Genomic DNA, 21,022 nt, shown 5'->3' on the forward strand with positions numbered 1-21,022 from the left:
TAAAAAGAAAATAACGCACACTAAAAGCCATATGTTTTTTTTCGTATTATTTCACACTAAAATAAAATAGCACTCAAAAAAATGGAAGATATTTCAAGCAAATAGAAAAAAAAGGTCAATTAAAAATTCCCCCCTCCACATTCCTACTAGGAAATGCACTTCTACAGTAAATAGACTTTAAACCTTACTTTCCGTAGGTTAAGGTGCTTGTCTCAGACCATGAGTGGATGTTGCTGTATGTGCTGTCGTTCACCATTATCTTTTCTGTACTGACTTCTATTTTTAAGTCCTGGTTCCTGAAGTAAAACCCGATGGCGCCAAAGAAAGTGCTCAGTTTTCTGTTCTTGCTTTGTTTTGCACCGATAAGCAGTCCATTCACAACCACCCCTAGGAAGGAACAGAAAGGGAAAATAAGGAACAGACTTACTGAAATTCCAGTGCTACGTCTACAACAGATGCCAAACAATTCTGTTGTGTTCCATGTGGTTGGAGATGGAAGGTGGTAGTCCTAGTAAATATTTACAACTAGAAGAAGTGCATTAAAGGAAAGCTTTTGCTGTAGGACCAAGGTCTAGAGCATTAGATCTATTGAAAGAACTTATATATTACTGATGGGTACATTTACAAAGGCTTAGGTGTCTCCTTCAGAAGTAAAAATAGAGACAACCCACCTTACGTCAGCCATATTTGAGTAAGTAGATTTTTAGACACACAGTGGCATACGTGGGCTGTTTCAGGGCTATGGTTGCAAAATATGTTTCCACATTTTTTTCTGAAATGGTCCCCCTTCAAAGGCAGGGTGTGCATGTGTGTACTTTTGCTGTTGTCTAAGTATCAACTTGTCATGTGACCAAGAGTGTTAAATACAATATATGTGGGCAAAGAAAAAACATGCCAAGTTCACACAAGAAAATTCTGGTCTAAGTAGGCATGGACGGCATTAGATATAATCGCAAGATGACATCTAACCAATCCCAATGACTGAATTTTCTCAACATCTCTAGAGTATAGGCCAAGAGTGGGATAGCTGGTTAGGAGGTTCATTTTGACCTATAGTAAGGAAATCCTTCCCTTTGTTAACCCATACATCCATAACACCGCTAAAGCATGTCATTTCTGCTTTTTAATTTTGCTAAAAGCCATCTTTTCTTTCATGAGCATACTCCCAACCCCAACCCCCATCCATTCTTTTATCACCTCCTGCTCCTCACACATCTCCGCTGAACCATTTTTCTCCACTAAACTCAATTCAGCTGCATGACATCTTCCTTCAACATTGCTATATAAACCCACTTCTCACATCACTACAGTGGCTTCTCACCTGCTTCTGCACATTGTTCAACTTTCTCCTATTCACCTACAAATATATTGATACTGAAGCTTCTTCTTCTTTTGAAATATCTTTATTGAGAAGTTGGAAACTAACAGGATACCAAATTCAGGCAGTTCATATGGACAAAGATAAACCAATGCAAACAGGAGAGTTGCAATGATCCAAATACATAAAACAAAGAATACCAACATCGGGCACTAAGATCACATCTGAACAATGGAGTTGCACCCTTGGTCCCTGCCTTTTTTTTACAGTTTTACCTCACCTCTTCTTCTTTTCTCCCCCTAAGTACCAGTAGCACTTAAGAGGGGAAGAAGTGGGGACAGAGACCAATGGCGTTCCTTGGTTGGCTGCCACCTGGGGCGGTTCGCCGCTCCGCACCTCCCTCTCCCAGGCGCAGCATCGTCCATCCCCCCCGGGTGTGGCATCCCCTCTGGCGCATCACCGTCACCCCTGGCGCATCATCTCCAAGCCCCCTCCCCCTGGGTGCATTCTTCTTACCTGCTGCAAGTTCCCTACTCCCTCTGCCGGACCGCCCCCACCGCCCTGCCCTCGGTACGCCACTGTTTTCTCTGTTCTTTTACCCTCCTCTGTGAACCCTGTTCATTGGCAGGTCACTATTCCTTTTTCCTCCCTTGCCAACTCCCAACTCTGCGCTTTCCCCTTTGCAGGAACCAGTGCGTTTTTTTCTATCAAAAAAGGTGTCGGTCCTCAAATGCTAGGCCACCCTTCAGGGGTGGGGTGACCACCGAGGGACCCACCCCCTAATAGCCAGGCCCCCTGCAACCAGTCACAGAATCTATGACAAGGCAGAATTGGTGTGTAGAGCCTGAGCTTTTTCATTAAAACTTGGGGTCAATGGGTCAATTTTAGCAAACAATGGAAAAGGTGCCAGTACTCAGTACCCAAGTACCCCCTCAAAAAAAGCCCTGGCAGTAACATACCTGAAATACACCAGTGCAGTCCTTGTATAATTTTCTAGTACTGAAAGCTGAACTTATATTTTTTTTATTTATTTATTTGTTGCATTTGTATCCCACATTTCCCCACCTTTTTGCAGGCTCAATGTGGCTTACATTATGCCGTAATGGCGATCGCCATTTCCGGAATGAGAAATACAAAGTGGTATTGCATTAAAGTTCATAAGTGACAGAGTAGATTACGCAGTCAAGTATTAAAGGTTCATTTCCGGAACGAGAAATCAAGTGGTATTGCGTTAAAGTTTAATTAGTGACAGAGTAAGTGAAGCAGTCAAGTACTGAGAGTTCAGTCTTGTACATTCCTGGCATAGGTTTCATTGTCTGGTATTTAGGATGGATCATTGCGGTATGCCTTATTGAACAGGTTGGCTTTTAGTGATTTTCGGAAGTTAGTTAGGTCGTGCATTGTTTTTATGGCGTTTGGTAGTGCATTCCATAGTTGCATGCTTATGTATGAGAAGCTGAATGCGTAAGTTGATTTATATTTTAGTCCTTTGCATCATCAGAAAGTTCTCCAACACGAGGCCCTTACTGTGGTTCTCTTTTTCATTTATTTCCTTTCTGTCTACCTCTCTTGCACTCTTGGATAAATACATGTTCTCTCTTTCATGCTCTCTTTCTTGCATTCATCCTCACTATTTTAGTCCAGTTCATTCACTCTCATTTTGTTTACTCATTCCTCCTCCCTCTTAGCTTGTGTCAGTTATAATCTCTCTCTCTCTCTCTCTCTTTCACAAGTCTTACCTGAATCTGGATCCGATACCAAGTTCATGATATTTCCGGGAGTTGAGTCAATGTTGAAACAGACATCTTTCTGGCTCTTTGGCAAGTGAATGATGAAGTGTGGGTCGCTGTCAACTACAGTCCAAGAGAAGAGGCACACGGGAAGATAGAAAGTGAAAAACATCATAAAAGCCATCACTGACTCACGCAAGCCAATATCTCCACAATGAAATCAAATGGGAAAAAAAGGGAAGAAAAAAAATCATAAGGCTTATGAACTCTAAATGAAGATGGAGAAGGAAGGTCGGGAATAGAGATGAGCAGAAGTGTTCGAACAATTCAAATTTCAGCCTGGATCAAGTATAAAACAATTTTTTTTTGTTCTCAAATGCACTAAGGGAATCAGTCAGAATTTTTCCAGTGAATCTGAAGAAAATTCAAAAGAGATGTGAGAAAAATCCAGTAAATTTATGAAATTAATTTTAGATTTCTTTCTCGACAACATTTGCATGCCTCAAGAGAGTTGAGACAGTGGGTAAATACAACTGTCTGAGCACATTCCAGGAAGCTGAAAAGTCATTTCTACTGCTAAAACATCAAAGTTCAGTTTGTTTGTTTTTTTGGCTAAAACCAAACCATGACATGGTCCACTAATTTTGCTGGGTCAACTGCTTCAGTGGTAATTATATTTGAATATCAGAACAGAATATGAATACGTGCATTGTACAAGAATAATTAACAGCATTAACTGCTTATCAGAAATATTTTCCAATTTTATTTGTTCAGAAATCAAAAAACAAAATTCAGTCTCTTGATTTCCCTAACAGAAAGGAAGCAGTAAATGAGCAGCCAACCTGCGGGTTGCGGTGATTAAAAATTGGCCAGAAATAGCTCAAAAAGCCACGACTCGCGGGCATTCAAAAAACCCCATGGGTAGGAGCAGGAAATAGCCCAATTCCACAGTTTTACCACAGCAAGTTTGAACCCAGCCTGCGGGGGCAAAGAAAGAGGGCTGGACTTTGTTCAGAACTAACATCCAACAGAAACAAGCTCACAAGGAGCCAATCACTGCAACTGTAGACAGGGGGATTGGGAAGCCCCAGTAAACCGTTTTCTCTATACAAATATAATATTCCTATTAAATATACACAATTTATTTATTTATTTGTTGCATTTGTATCCCACGTTTTCCCACCAATTTGCAGGCTCAATGTGGCTTATATTTGCCATAGTGGCGATTGCCATTTCCGGTTAGTAGAGTTACAATGGAATTGTATTAAGGTGATCTGTCCTTGGACCCCTTCTTTTTTCAATCTACACCTCTTCCCTGGGCTCACTGATCTCATCTCATGGTTTCCAGTATCATCTTTATGCAGATGACACCCAGCTGTATCTCTCCACACCGGACATCACTGCGGAGACCCAGGCCAAGGTATCGGCCTGCTTATCCGACATTGCTGCATGGATGTCCAACCGCCACCTGAAACTGAACATGTCCATGACCGAGCTTATCGTCTTTCCACCAAAACTCACTTCTCCTCTTCCTCCACTCTCTATCTCAGTTGATGGCACCCTCATCCTCCCCGTTTCATCTGCCCGCAACCTCGGAGTCATCTTCGACTCCTCCCTCTCCTTCTCTGCGCATATCCAGCAGACTGCCAAGACCTGTCGCTTCTTTCTCTTTAACATCAGCAAAATTCGCCCTTTCCTCTCTGAGCACACCACCCGTACTCTTGTCCACGCTCTCATTACCTCTCGCCTTGACTACTGCAACCTACTCCTTACTGGCCTCCCACTTAGCCATCTATCCCCCCTCAATCTGTTCAGAACTCTGCTGCATGTCTTATATTCCGCCTGAACCGATATACTCATATCACCCCTCTTCTCAGGTCACTTCACTGGCTTCCAATCAGATACCGCATACAGTTCAAGCTTCTCCTTCTTACCTACAAATGCACTCAGTCTGCAGCCCCTCATTACCTCTCTACCCTCATTTCCCCTTACGTTCCCGCCCGTAACCTCCGCTCACAGGACAAATCCCTCCTCTCAGTACCCTTCTCCACCACCGCCAACTCCAGGCTCCGCTCATTCTGCCTCGCCTCACCCTATGCTTGGAATCAACTTCCTGAGCCCTTACGCCAAGCCCCCTCCCTACCCATCTTCAAATCCTTGCTCAAAGCCCACCTCTTCAATGTTGCTTTTGGCACCTAACCTTTATACCTTTCAGGAAATCTAGACTGCCCCTATTTGACTGACTGTACATTTGTCCTTTAGATTGTAAGCTCCTTTGAGCAGGGACTGTCCTTCTACGTTAAATTGTACAGTGCTGCGTAACCCTAGTAGCACTTTAGAAATGTCAAGTAGTAGTAGTAGTAGTAGTATATATACATGGTAAAGAACATTACATCAATTATAAAGAAATCTTTTTCGACATAAGGATGAAATTGGTATTGTATTAAGGTGCATACAAACATGGTAAAGAAGAATACGTTATGTTATTGTCTGTAGGTTCCTGAGTAATAGATTGGATTGTATCATATGTTAGGTCATCAATTATAGAGAAATCATTTTCATCATAGGATTAGAGTGGTCATGCTCTCAGCCCTCATGAATATGGGGGCAGCACATACCAGGGGTGTAGCCAGACCTCGGCATGAGGGGGGGCCAGAGGCCGAGGTGGGGGGGCACTGTTTCGCCGCCTCCCCTTGCCGCCGACCCCCCACCACCACCACTTTGGACCCCCCCCGCCGCCACAACCACAACCCCCCCCCCCTTTGGACCGCCGCCGCAACCGCAAACCCAACCCCCCCCCCCCCGCCGCCACATCAGGTACCTTGTTTGCTGGCGGGGGTCCCCAATCCCCGCCAGCCGAAGAGTCTTCTTCAGCGCCGGTCGACTCTGGCGCCTACGTTGTGGGATCATCTGTTTCTGATGCCTTACGTCCTGAACAGATGATCCAACAACAAAGACGCCGGAGTCGACCAGCGCTGAAGAAAACTCTTCTGCTGGTGGGGTTTGGGGACCCCCGCCAGTGAACAAGGTACCTGATGCAGTGACAGGGTGGGAGCGGGCTGCGGCGGCGGTGGGGGTCAGATGTAGAGGGGGCCAGGGCGTAATCTGTGGACGCCCATGCCCCCGTGGCTCCAAATAGCTACGCCCCTGGCACATACAAAGATAAAACATTATAACATTAGGAAATCATAACCACCATCTCCATCCACCCCAGTCCACTGCACACTTGTATAAAAGTGTCTAATACCTGACAACAACCTCAATTCCCCAGTGTGAGGGAGTCTATAGGATGTTGCCATTTCCCCTTAGAAATACTCCCACACAGGCCACCTTAAAACCCCTAGTCCTGCCCAAGGGGAAAGATAATACAGGAGGGGAGGAGCCAGGAGGGCACGGTCCAGTAAGTATAAAAGGCTGGGCCAGAGCTAGGTTAAGGAGGCCCAGAGGGAAGCAGCGACACCCACTAAAGATGCCCCCATCCTGAAGCTGAGAAACTGCAATCGCTACATTCAGGTAGGCCAAGTCCAGCTTGGAACCTTGAAGAGTTTGTGTTTTTGGCCCGACCGGCTGCAGGCCAGCCTTGTGTACCTGCTAGAGACTGTGCTGGTAACTCTGGACCCGGGGACCAAGCCAGAGACCAGTAAGAGTTGCTGCTGAGCTGAGAGACATTCATGTTTACTGTGGCCCTGTAGTAGGGTTACCATATTTTGTCCCCCAAAAAGGAGGACACATGCCCCGCCCCCACCACACACCCGCCCGCCCCCTGTCACACCCTCGCTCCACCCCCTGTCACATTTTCCCCTCCCCCTGTCACATACCCCGTCGCCCCCCCGTCCCCCCCTCCCCTTACTACTGCCCTGGTGGTCTAATGACCTCTTCGGGGCAGGAAAGAGACCCCTCTTTCCTGCCCGGAGCACTGCTCTGCATGCATCCTTCCTGTTGGTGATCCTCGGCGCCGATTCAAAATGGCCGCCGAGAGTTGCAGTCTCGCGAGGTCACTTCAACTCTTGGCGGCCATTTTGAATCGGCGCCGAGGATCACCAACAGGAAGGATGTATGCAGGTAAGCCTTGTGTACCATTTCCTCCCTTCCTGTGAAGTGAACAGGAACCCTTACCGGACACCTTTAATAAACATTATTTGCTTTCACCGTAATTTGCTGAGTGTGTGTGGCTTGTTCCACCTGGCTCCACAGCCTGCCTTCACTCACGTTACCACACTGAGGTAAACTTCCCAACCAAGATAAAAGCCCGATGGTTGATCAATAAGAAAGTCGTAGGTTTACATCCCCTACCTTCTGTTATGTGTTGTTTTGGTGGTGGTGGTGGTGGTGTAGACTCAACCACTGGACCCGTCTCGGCTGCTAGTGCGGTCTCCGAGTCTGGTGTTGGTTTTGCCCAGGGTGGAACAGTGCTTGGGGTTTTTGTGCCGAAAACTGTGGAACCTATCACAAGGACGATATGGAACAAATCACAGTAACATCATTTTTCAGATAGTACAACAGAGATAAATTATTTTACCCAGAACGTAGCAGAATTCTAAATCTCGTTCTAGATAACCTGATGGGCTGGATCACAGGGCAGTAGACAGCCACCCCTTACATCAAAGAAATGTTTTTGTCTTACTGACTTAGAGGTTCAGAGCATTTACATCTTCTGATGATTTCTGTGGCAGAACCCTAAAACAAATGCATGTAACTGATCGTATCAGATAGGTTTTACCTGCCAAACCTGCGGGGCCCTTTTACCAAGCCACATAAGCGTCTATACGCACCCAATGCATGCCAAAATGAAGTTACTGCATGGCTACTGCTTGGATCTTGCGGTAATTTCATTTTTGGCGCGCATCCGATACGCGCGGCCGAAAAATAATTTTTATTTTCTGCCGCGCGAATTGGATGCGCACCAAGTGGGATTTGGCGTGCATAGGTCATTACCATTTGGTTATCACATGAGACTTTACCGCTAGGTCAATGGCTGGCGGTAAGGTCTCAGACCCAAAATGGACGCACTGCAATTTTCGTTTTGCCATGCGTCCATTTTTGGCCAAAATTTTAAAAAAAAGCCCTTTTTTACAAGTGCGCTGAAAAATGATTCTGTGCGTGCCCAAAACACACGTCTACAGTACCGCAGGCCATTTTTCATCGCGCCTTTGTAAAAAGGACCCCCAAGTTGCTGTAAGCCCTTTATTTTAGTTCTGAAGCGTTTCATCATTTGAAGTTCAAATGTCTTGAATTTCCCTAAGAGTATCGTGATCAGAAGCTAAGTGCCTTGAGCCTGAAAAATGCTGCCCCCTAGAGGTGTTGCTTTGTTCCTCTTTGTGAGAAGCTGCCTTCTGCCTGTTCTGGGTTTTATTTTGTCCTTAACTGCTTATTAAACTCATTCTGAACATTCTTGAAATGTGTTAAGGGGTCTACGTAATCTCCATTTGCATATCTTTCAGGAACGATTAGTTATGTTAATCTGTACTCAAGAAAATTCAATAAACTTAACTATAAAATGGGTTTTAATAACTATAGGTACATAAGTACATAAGTAATGCCACACTGGGAAAAGACCAAGGGTCCATCGAGCCCAGCATCCTGTCCACGACAGCGGCCAATCCAGGCCAAGGGCACCTGGTGAGCTTCCCAAACGTACAAACATTCTATACAATCAAGCCATTGTGACATCACTAATGAGGTTGGCTCTTATTGGTGGAATGAGCCACTATGACATCACAATAGGTTAAATCACTGCTCTATGTAATAAAAGTGAGCCAAGTAGAGGACATAAGTACATAAGTAATGCCACACTGGGAAAAGACCAAGGGTCCATCGAGCCCAGCATCCTGTCCACGACAGCGGCCAATCCAGGCCAAGGGCACCTGGTGAGCTTCCCAAACGTACAAACATTCTATACAATCAAGCCATTGTGACATCACTAATGAGGTTGGCTCTTATTGGTGGAATGAGCCACTATGACATCACAATAGGTTAAATCACTGCTCTATGTAATAAAAGTGAGCCAAGTAGAGGACATAAGTACATAAGTAATGCCACACTGGGAAAAGACCAAGGGTCCATCGAGCCCAGCATCCTGTCCACGACAGCGGCCAATCCAGGCCAAGGGCACCTGGTGAGCTTCCCAAACGTACAAACATTCTATACAATCAAGCCATTGTGACATCACTAATGAGGTTGGCTCTTATTGGTGGAATGAGCCACTATGACATCACAATAGGTTAAATCACTGCTCTATGTAATAAAAGTGAGCCAAGTAGAGGACATAAGTACATAAGTAATGCCACACTGGGAAAAGACCAAGGGTCCATCGAGCCCAGCATCCTGTCCACGACAGCGGCCAATCCAGGCCAAGGGCACCTGGCGAGCTTCCCAAACGTACAAACATTCTATATATTTTATTCCTGGAATTGTGGATTTTTCCCAAGTCTGTTTAGTAGTGGTTTATGGACTTGTCCTTTAGGAAACCGTCCAGCCCCTTTTTAAACTCTGCTAAGCTAACCACCTTGCCAATTATAGGTAGATATAGATCTATAAATAATTGTATAGATTGGATATTTAGCCTGTCTAATTGAAGAATAACCAAAGCATGTTAACAAAAAATACAGATAAAATAATACTTACATATTTCCCAGTCCTTACCCTCCCTAGATGCCAGCTCCCTTCAATTGTTTTGCTGTAGGGATCACATGAGTTCTAACAACATGCTGGAAATCTATCTAATCATCAAGAGGTCTATTATTTTAATTAACAGCATGTGGTAACTGGTAGAAGAGATGATGATTAGGGATAATACAATATTAACTTTGTGATGTGAGAACTTAAGGGTGCTTTAGATTTTGCAAAATTTTTACAAAGTTCTAGATATTTCATCAAACTTGTTGAGGCTCAAGAAAATGTTTTGAGAATAAGGGACCTATTTACTAAGTTGCATGAATTAAGCAGTTAATATGGGAATTAATACACACTATCAGTTATTGTTGGCCTGAGTTAGTACAACAGATTCACAATGCATACTAATTCCCACATTAACTACCTAGCATGGACTTGGCAGGTGGGGAATGGTGTGCCTTGCAGTTAAGGAGATAGTTGTCATGCATTAATGTGGCAAATAATGCAGACCAGTTAACACCACCTGCATAGGGGAAATGGGACTTGATATAACGCCTTTCTGAGGTTTTTTGCAACTACATTCAAAGCGGTTTACATATATTCAGGTATTTATTTTGTACCAGGGGCAATGGAGGGTTAAGTGACTTGCCCAGAGTCACAAGGAGCTGCAGTGGGAATCGAACCCAGTTCCCCAGAATCAGAGTCCACTGCACTAACCACTGGGCTACTCCTCCACTAGCAACATTCCATGTAGAAGCCTGCCCTTGCAGATCAGCAATGCGGCCGCGCAGGCTTCTGTTTCTGTGAGTCTGACGTCCTGCACAGCAGTGTATAAATGTAACCAACCGAGCTCTAGCACAAATGCAGTTTTCTGTAGTAGCAAGGAGACAAGACCGATGACCACTGACCTGAGCAACAGCCTGCTCTGGCATCTCTAGGGGAATCTGCCAACATCCTCTCATCACCATTGGCACTCTCGATCAGCATGGCCGTGAGTGGTGTCACTATATGATGGTCGATAGACAGCTGTAGAATTGTCTTTGTAATGTTCCTTTTTGCAGCTGCGTTCGGCGCCAGGTTCCTGGAATGGAAGTCATACAACACATGAGACTCTGCACCAGACTGAACCTGCTTCATCAGAAAGTGGTGTTTTTGAAACAGTAGGCCAACATGATAAACTACAGTCTAAACTGACAGTTGAATTCAACTTGAAAGGTAAATAAAAAACCTTGTTATGGAGGGGCATAATCGAACGGAAACGCCTGTCTCCATGGGCGTTTATCTCCGAGAACGGGTCCGTGAAGGGGCGGGCTGAACCGTATTTTCGAAAAAATGGACGTTTTTGAGCTGGGCGTTTGTTTGTTTTTAGCGATAATGGAAACTAAAAACGCCCAGCTCAAAAACGTCCTAATCCGAGCCATTTGGTCGTGGGAGGGGCCAGGATTCGTAGTACACTCGCCACCCTGATATGCCAGGACACCAACTGGGCACCCTAGAGGTCAGTGCAGTGGACTTCAGACAACGCTCCCACATGCATAGCTCCCTTACCACGGGTGCTGAGCTCCCAACCCCCCTCCCCCAAAACCCACTACCCACAAATGTACAACACTACCATAGCTCTTAGGGGTGAAGGGGGCACCTACATGTGGGTACAGTGGGTTTTGGAGGCCTCCCATTTACCAGCACAAGTGTTACAGGTGGGAGGGGGGTGGGCCTGGGTCCGCCTGCCTGAAGTGCACTGCGGTACCCACTAAAAGTGCTCCAGGGACCTGCATACACGCAGGCCTCTAGGACTTGTTACTGCTGTATAACATTGGCACACCAGTTGACACCTGAAGACTAACCGCTCCAAAAACGCTTTATTGGAATAAGCACGCTTACTCACAGTTAACTGCAGCTCAGAGGTTCTGCCCCACCACTGGCAACGAGTCTCCCTGGTACTGAGATTAGCAGGTCAGAGCTGGCAGAATGCTGTACAATGCCCTCTTTCAGCCACATTCAAGGTAAGAACTAAGTTCTCTAACGTGGCTAACACATGGAAGGGATCTAAAACTGGCTTACAAAAATGGCCACTACCTCGTGGACTACCGGAAACACAACAGGGCACACTCTGACCCAGTAGGCAGGGGGAAAAGCAGCACCATGGGAGAAGAGCCTACCAACTACCAACATCGTGAGACTGTAACACAAGCTAATGAAATCACGGAGCCCAATACCCTACACCCACCACAATGGAATGCTGATGTGACCTTGTAGTGCACCCGAGAGCCACATCTGACCCAGGGAAAGGCTGTGTGAGAGGATCGAATATATTCTGTTGTCATAGAGGTGGGTACGGAATTTGAGGGGGTTTTTTTTGGTGGGAGGGGGTTAGTGACCACTGGGGGAGTCCAGGGAGGTCATCCTTGATTCCCTCCAGTGGTCATCTGGTCAGTTGGGGCACTTTTTTGGGACTTGTTCGTGAAACAAAAGGGTAAAAAAAAAGTGACCCAAAATCGCAGTAAAAACGCCTTTTTTTTTCGATTATCAGCTAAAGACGCCCATCTCTCCTCGGCTGCTAAGCACGCCCCAGTCCCGCCTCCCACACGCCCCCGTCAACTTTATTCGTTTCCGCGACAGAGTGCAGTTGGAAACGCCCAAAATCGGCTTTCGATTATACCGATTTGGGCACCTTTGCCAGAAAAACGCCCATCTACCGATTTGGGTCGAAATATAGGCGTTTTTCTCTTTCGATTCTAAGCAGGATAGTGTCCTCTCACCTCTCTGCTAGGAGTTGCTGGATGGTAAGTTGAGCCCAGTATTGCTTGGCAAAATCGGAAAATGAATGTTTACTCTCTGCCATGAACTCTGCCAAAGCTTCTGCTTCTGCAACGGTGTTCACCATCAAATCCATGTTGGCCTATATAGTGATGAAAAATATAACATCACAAAACACATTTTTATATATCAGTTGTGTAACAGGGAAAGAATTATGGGGAGACTGTGTCTGTCCCTTCCATCCATCTAATATTGAGGTATGCAAACACATGAAGAAGGTACCAGTCCACAAGACAGATGAAGACTGCCTAATCTAGTTATATAAGAGTCTGATAAAATATTGCTTTCTTCTTGTTATTACTTACCAAAAAATGTTCACGTTTCACAGAGGGATGGCGATTATGAAGTCCATTTGCATACTTTGATGTCTTTTTTCCTTGAATGCCTGAGTCTCAGAATGTCTCGTACTGCCTAATATTTCAAAACCACTGAGCTTTCCTAGATACTGGGCCACCTTGTTGCTTTCAGTACCAAGATTAAAAGTAAGGATAATTTGAAGTAAGGTCTATCAAAAAGTATTTATATTTTAGTATATTTGATCTCCTGAATTTATATGGAGTGAAGTAGGAAAATATATATTAAAATTCAATAAAAGTTGTCCAGCTCCGGTGTAAGCTTTATATTGCCATCTTTTTCACCAAAAATATTTTTGGGCTTGAATATTTCCAAAGAGTCACAGAGCTGGAGCTGAATTCAATTTCCTCTTTCTCCCTGCTTATCCCAAACTATCTTCTGTCCTGGAAAAGTGTTAGAAATTGAATTTAACATAGTAACATCCTTCTAGCCACGGCCGTCGCCTTGTCGCATTGTTTCTTCACCTTCAGATCCTCCGACACCAGCACCCCAAGGTCTCTCTCCTGACTCGAGATTACTAATCTCTCCCCTCCTATCCGGTATCCCTCTTTTGGGTTTCCACACCCCAAGTGCATCACTCTACACTTCTTGGCGTTAAATTTTAATGGAGGGTGGAAGCTGTTAAGTCCTGCCACAGATGAAATAGTGTTCCACTGAGGACGCTAACGAAGCGAAACATGCCAGCATGTTGGGAACCTGCAACAACATACGCTTGGAATAGTGGATTCCGTTCCTTTTATCTTGCTGCACCATATGCCTGGAATAGACTTTCTGAGCCAGTACATCAAGCTCCATCTCTGGCCGTCTTCAAATCTAAGCTAAAAGCCCACCTTTTTGATGCTGCTTTTAACTCCTAACCCTTATTCACTTGTTCAGAACCCTTATTTTATCGTCCCCACCTTAGTAATTCCCTTATCTCTTGTTTGTCCTGTTTGTCTGTCCTAATTAGATTGTAAGCTCTGTGGAGCAGGGACTGTCTCTTCATGTTCAAGTGTACAGCGCTGCGTACGTCTAGTAGCGCAATAGAAATGATAAGTAGTAGTAATAGTAATCCTGCTTTTAGGGAATAGTGTTAACCACGGTCATTTTTAAAGCCACAACACGGATGGGGATCCCCACAGGACGTTTGGCGCACCAGTGAACTCCTGCACCCTTAAATGAGCTAAGTAGAATTATCTTTCAAGTATTTTCCAGACATTGTCAAGATAACGGACATCTCAGAATACATGGTGATAGGGATAGGAAGGCAGGAGTGCTATGATGGTTTATGGAGTGTTAGCAGTATTATAATGCAAAACGATCCTGTGACCCCTCCTACTGAGCACTAATAGCATATAAAAAAAGAAAGGTGTATTACACAATATACACCATTTTTTGTTAATTTTCTATTTTTATTTTATTTTATTTTCTAAATAAGGCTGAGTGGTTTCTGTGTATGATACTATTAAATTTTAACTGCCAGACCCTCAACCATTCTTCTAACGTTCGGAGATCCCTTCTCATCGTTTCTATTCCCTCCAGGGTATCCACTATATTGGCTATTTTTGTGTCATCCGCAAAAAGGCACACCTTTCCTTCCAACCATTCAGCAATATCTCCCACAAATATATTAAACAGAATAGGCCCCAGCACCGACCCCTGAGGAACTCCACTGCTCACCATCCTTTCCTCCGAGTGGATTCCATTTACCACCAACCCTCTGCCACCTGTCGGTCAACCAGTTTCTTATCCAGTTCACCACTTTCGGTCCTAAGTTCAACCCTTTCAGCCTAATTGTCTCTCCTGTTCTAGTTATGAATATTACAGTTTTACATCCTACTATATATATCAGAACCAGGCTAGTATCACATTACACTAACAATGAGGGCAAGCTGTTCCTTATTACATGCAATTTCAATGACATACTTTAGGGGGCGTAGTATTTCCTAGTGTCCTATGTTGCACTTTTGAGGCTAGTGTGTTTGACCATGAGCACACGCTGCTGCGGCTTTTTGAATGCAGACTTTTGCTGTGGAATGTCCCGTCTATTCTTTCACTTCCAACTCGTGGTAAACCAGATAACTCCGTGACTTTTGAAAAATGTGTTGAAATAGGAATGTATAAATAAAGCAAACTTACGGCACCAGCTCGGACGATGCTCTCCAAAACTTGTACGCTCTCCGGCTCGACCTTTCCTGCTACAACGATCTCAGATCCCTTAAAATAGTTATTGAAATTGTTCTGGGTGACATCGCTGATGGCGCCCCCTGCGTACTGTATCATAACGTTGCGGAGAAGAGGAGTAGATATTTGCTTGTAGAATTGCTGCAGTTGGAAAGATATCAAAGATAACTTAAATCTTACATAAGACAAGAAGGAAAGATGAACAAAAGCAACAGGTTAGAATGTGTAATGATGGAATTCTATATTACTGAAGAGGAGAATGAAGGGAATATGATAGGGACATTTAAATGTCTCTAAAATCTATGGAAAATGCAGAAGACACAACCATTGAAAATGAAGATCTGGAACAGATATCTGGAACAGACCAAGGGATATTTCTTCTCAGAAAGGATGGTGGATACATGGAATAGGCTAACAATTGAGTTACAGGATTCTACAAGGCATGGGATAAGCCCAGAGGATTGCTAGCTCAGTGTCTCTTAACCCTGTCATGGAGGAACACCTAGCCAGTTTGGTTTCCAAGATTAGGGCAGTGAATATGCATAAGATAAATCTGCATATATTGGAGACCAATTGTATGCAACTCCATCTCATTTATATTCATTGCGGTAATCCTGAAAAGCTGGTTGGCTAGGTGTGCCTCCAGAGGAGGGTTGAGGAGCTCTACCCAAGTTGTGTAGAAGTGAAAGTAAAATTTCAAATCAAGTAGGTTCTTCGATATAACAACACAATAAGAAAACAGAAAGATGAGATGGGTCTTGAGGTCTTTGAGCCTTATTGAAAAATTATTTGTCATATTTTGGGGCTAATTCTATAAGGGCGGAGGCGCATACTTTAAGCGATGAAATATTTTAATCATTTACCCACAGATGTGTCAACTTACTCATGTAAATGACCCATTACAAAATACTGACTACTTGACAAGTACGCAGTAGGATGTGATGATGCAAATTTTGCCAGTGGGCATACATCGAGGTGAAGTTTGGGTGGAGTGTGGGCAGATTATACAAGTACATGAATAGATTTTAAAATACACTGGGGTTGATATTCAAAGCAATTTGGCGTTCTCTTGACTCTCATCAATTAGTACTCCCTTCTCCTCAGTTTCCACATTTGGAATACTTTCTTTTTTCTTGCCCCACAACTGTGGAATGATCTTCCTCCCGCATTACATCCTGAACAGTTCTTCCCTATATTACGACATTGCTGAAGACTTATTTCTTTGAATTTTCTTTTTCACATATGCTTTGAGGCCTCCTGTTCATCAGCCACTTCCCCTGGAAAATCCCTTCTGCCTCTACTCTCCTGATCGCCGTACCAACTGATCCCTGGTTGACTGCAAGTTTCCAAGTTTATTCCATATTTACTACCCCACCCTATGGAAGCTGTCATGGCGGTTTACAATCTAAAATAGGGAAATAGAAAAAAATTTGACAGACGAGAATACATTGCACGTAGGACATGGCATAATAGGGTAGTAAGGGAAGAACTACAATTGTGATAGGAAAGGGGTGGGTGGGAGAAAAGAAAAGGAGTGCTCTGCTACAGAAAGTCGATGAAAGAGTTATTGATAGGCGTCTGCAAATAAGTGAGTTTCAAGTTAAAATTCGATAGATTCGATAGAAGTCTCGGTGAATGAGGAAGAGCGTTCCAAAGGCGAGGTCCTTGTACTGAAAAGAGTCTCTAATGTGGTCATGGATTATTATGTGGTAGCTAGGAATGATTAATTGATTCTGCTGGCCAGATGATGATCTTAACATTCTATTTGGACAATATGGAATTAGAAGTCAAGAGAGATATAATGGTTCGTTAGAGGATAGAGTTTTGAAAACCAGTAACAAGATTTTGTAGACAATGCAATGTGGTATAGGTAATCAATGTGCATTTTTAAGGCAAGATGTGACGTGATCAAATTTCCTATTCTTAGCTATCAGTCTGATTGCAGCGTTCTGCATAACCTGAAGATGACGTATTTCCTTGACCTTGATTCCTTGATAGAGGGAATTACAGTAATCTAATTGCATTATAACCAGGGAATTAACCAGAATGTTGAGTGCAGACGGCAATAGTAGTGATTGTATGGAACGATTAAGTTTACAGAACTGCAATTGTCCTATTATATTTTGGTGTTCTTTTCCCTCTTTAATTTTGTTGTATGTAAACAGCCTTGACCTGCCATTTCAGCTAAGGCGATATATCAAGCGTTAATAATAAACATAATTGCTAATTTTCAGTGGGCGGAGTCAGCACTTGGCCAGTTAGGTGTCATTATTCAGCACTTAACCGGCCAAGCTAACACCTAAATAGGACGTCGTAAAAGTCAGTCCTATCTTTGGGGCCCTTTTACGAAGCAGCGGAAAAAGTGGCCTATGGTAGTTTGATTTTGTTTGATTTCTATTGATAACCTTTAAGAGTGGACTAACACGGCTACCACACCTCTCTACATTAGAAGGACAAAAAAGCACCAAGGGCCTTCAAAAAAAGGGGTTAGAAACTTTAATCATATATGTCGATGAAACAAATCTAGAATGGACCTGACACGGTCCGTGTTTCGGCGCACAGTGCCTGCGTCAGGGATCACGATGGATAGCAAAGGAACATGCAGCAATGCAGCAATACTCAGTGCTGTAATAAAGAGCAGTGTAATGCAACGCCGTGTGGTCCCTTTGCACACAGTTAAGCAGAGAGAATCCCTATTGAACAAACGCACTCCTTCAGTCAGATTGACTCCGTGATTGAAGGAGTGCGTTTGTTCAGGAAGCAAAGAGTAGGGTTCTTTCCTGTCCCCTGAAGAAGCCACTAGACCAACCAGGGCCCTTCAAGGTGAGACTGGGGAGGGCCCAGTGAGGCTCAGGGGGCTGTAGTGCCTCTGGGCCCCCCTATATATTCCGGGCCCTCGGGCACTGCCCGGTTGCCCATATGGTCAGTCCGCCCCTGCTTCAAGATGTGCATTTAAATGCTGGGCCCACCCCTGACCCACCCATGCCCCTCTCAGGTCCATACCCCCTTGCAGTTGCATGTAATTTGCAGAATCCTAAGGGCAGTGATGCGTGTAACTGCTAAGTAGTTCCAATTAGTGCCAATTAACACCAATTACAGCCAATAATTTGTCGTTAACACCAATCATCATTTAATTATTAAATTTAGTTAAACAAGTTACTGGCAGACTGGATGGACCATACAGGTCTTTCTCTGCCGTCAGCTACTATGTAAGTTACGGACACTATTTTCAAACTTGTACACGCAACTTTGTGTGCTAACCCTCAGATTCTATATATGGTGCCTAAAGTTGCGTGCACGATTTTGGCAGCGTGGCCAAACTGGACGCGCAACTTAGCAAGCCAATCAGCGCCGATAATTGGCCACTAACAAGCAATTATCAGCACTAATTAGAATTTACACAAGCAACTTTCTAGGCGTATTCTGTAAAGTAGTGCTCGTAAATTCTAATGTGCAGATCTCAAAAGGGGCGTGGCCACAGGAGGGGCATGCTCGGGCCGTGGGCACTGTTACACGCACTGTTATAGAATATGCCCGATCTGTGCTTAAAGTTAAGCGTGGGCATTTACACCAGGTTTTAGTTGGCCTGAATGACTGCGCCTAAATTTTAGTTGAGGGAACGGTGCTACTCATATTCTATAAACCGTGCCTAACTTTAGGTGAGGTTTCTAGAATAGCGCTAAGCGTGGGGTTTTTTCGGTACTGTTTTTTTTTTTTGCGCCATATATATGTAGACTTCACCCCTAAGTGTAAAATTGTGCTCACAGGTTTATAGAATTAGTGAGATAATCTTATGTACTTTGACTTTGGAATATGATATCAAATATATTTCTTCCAGGTGGTAGAGCCGGACATAGGCCCAGATGCATCAACAAAACGTAAAACAACCGAAAACTTAAAATTCATTACCGTTTTAGAAAAAACGAAGGATGCACTAAAAAAAAAGACGCACATGTTCGGCACGGTATTCAAACGTCGGATGCAAGAAAGTATCGTTAATCTGGTGTAATCTCCGCCAGCGGTATAGGAAACGCATGCACACAATCGCCAAACCTATGATATCACCTTGCCCGAAGATGCGTTTAGCGCTGTGATTGGCTCAGAGACTTCCAGGTCTCTCAGCTGAGTGAAGCACGGCCAAAAAGGAAGTTTTTATTATTTGGGTGTGAATAATGGCCAAAATGGAAGGCTATTTTTTTGATGGACGATTTCAACTGCACTCTCCGATATCAGCTGTTTGAAAAACGGGGAGGTGAGTGGCATGGCATCTTCGGGCGGCGTATATGACATACGTTTTTGACAATTTTTCGATCTAGCGCAGCCCCAACGAGAGGTACAACCTCTCGTTAAATTTTCCGGCGATTTCCACCGTTAAAGCAATCGGAAAAGGTTAGTGCATCTCATTACAATAGGGTTTCTGCACAATTTGCTCATCTGCATTCCGTTTTCGTTAGCTGCTACCACCAACGGAAAATGGCCTTTACTGCCTGCCACTGTTAAAAACTTGTTCGTTAAAGGCTCGTTTAGTTTAGTACATCTTGCCCATAGTGAGAGAAAAGAAACAAGATCAAAGCCACCTGCATAAGTTCTGTTTTAATACCAGAAGCCTCTATCGGTCCTTCCATTTCAATGTTTAAATATTTATGAAGAACAAGATTCTTTCTTCAGAGACCAATCATCTAAACCTCAACTACTTCCTCAAAACTCATCAACACAGATTTAGTAAAATTTAGAGAACTGTTCCAAAGAGGGCTTTGCTATTACGCTTGGCATTTGACGTGATGGACAGTGAAGCTTGACCAACACCTATTGTACATTGCAGTAACAAACAGAGGCAAGGTCAAAGGCACCAGAAAGGAAGAAATTGCACACCTTGAGCTGCTCAGCAGTTTCCTGGTTTCCATAAATTCTCTGTGCTTTTCCGTGGTTATCCAGTGCCAGTTTCTCCAGGAAGTCGTAGTCTACATCGAAGCCGATCCCCAGTGAATGTAGGGAGAAATCATTGCGCATCTGCTGTTTCACATTCTGCTGAATCTTAGTTAACTTCAGCTCACCTGGAGTTGGGGGTGTTGGGCAAGGGGGAATGGGAATAGGAGAAAGGATTGAAAGGAAAGTAAGGATGTCCAGCACAGAGAGATTTGTCCAACTGGCCAAACAAAACCTATAGCCATTCTAGGACACCTGTACTCTTTGGGGGTCTCAAGAGAGTGCTTACCCACTGTAGGGTCACCATCTGACACCAGCACGATTAAGGACACAGATTTGGGGTCCAACATCCCCAGTTTGTGGGCTTCATTTAGAATAAAGATGGCCCGAAGAAGAGCTTCATTAATGTTTGTACCTGTTGAGAAAGAAATAACATAAACATGTATTACATAGAGGCAGACATTTTGGCTTTCCTGGCCAAATAGCGATGTTGAAATGCAGCTATGTAGCATCTTGGAAAGTCATGTGACACACTCAGTTCTCCAATGAGCACAGCTAGGGGGTTAAAGGGCATCCAAAAGTAAACTCTGAATATAGTGAAAACAACACCTTATTAAACAGTTATATATTTCTTTAGAGGGTACCCAGTACGATGCTTAAGGGCACGTCAACTTAGCCAAGACCTTACCTTGCCACACTAAAATACCTCCATAAGGCAGACAAGGAAATGAAGGCAGTTGTGTGTATTTTATAAGAATGTGTCTACTTTATAACAGACTGTAAGCAGCAGGTACATTGGGTGATACATAAAGAGAATGTCTTGTATAAGTATTGACACAAACCTTTGTGACAACAAAATTAGTTTGATTAGCAGCCCTACAGAGTCTAACACTATTTGCTAGGTGTGTCACTTTGACCTTATGGTGGGACCCTCTTAAAGATTTATTTAAAACTTCTTTATAGACGGGAGAGGTTCCTGCGGGATTGGAGATGAGCAGATACGGTCCCTCTTCACATAAGCGGAGACTGGAAAGAAGTGGGAAACTACAGGCCGGTAAGGCTCACGTCAGTGGTAGGAAAAGTAATGGAGTTGCTGCTGAAG

General features: G+C 44.0%; 1 protein-coding gene across 1 annotated transcript in view; it reads right to left on the reverse strand.

Annotated features, from left to right (window-relative positions):
- The window catches only part of ITIH2 (inter-alpha-trypsin inhibitor heavy chain 2), a 73,219-nt gene that overhangs the window by 7,586 nt on the left and 44,611 nt on the right, over nucleotides 1-21,022 (reverse strand). Inside the window, exons 11-18 of the mRNA XM_030215953.1 lie at nucleotides 20,210-20,335; nucleotides 19,867-20,048; nucleotides 14,950-15,135; nucleotides 12,420-12,559; nucleotides 10,569-10,741; nucleotides 7,342-7,491; nucleotides 3,058-3,171; nucleotides 189-387 (exon numbers count right to left, since the gene is read on the reverse strand). Of these exons, the coding sequence (XP_030071813.1) occupies nucleotides 189-387; nucleotides 3,058-3,171; nucleotides 7,342-7,491; nucleotides 10,569-10,741; nucleotides 12,420-12,559; nucleotides 14,950-15,135; nucleotides 19,867-20,048; nucleotides 20,210-20,335 (1,270 nt within the window). The remainder of the gene's footprint in view (nucleotides 1-188; nucleotides 388-3,057; nucleotides 3,172-7,341; nucleotides 7,492-10,568; nucleotides 10,742-12,419; nucleotides 12,560-14,949; nucleotides 15,136-19,866; nucleotides 20,049-20,209; nucleotides 20,336-21,022) is intronic.

The sequence above is a fragment of the Microcaecilia unicolor genome, chromosome 10 (genome assembly GCF_901765095.1).
Source record: "Microcaecilia unicolor chromosome 10, aMicUni1.1, whole genome shotgun sequence".
NCBI lineage: Eukaryota > Metazoa > Chordata > Amphibia > Gymnophiona > Siphonopidae > Microcaecilia > Microcaecilia unicolor.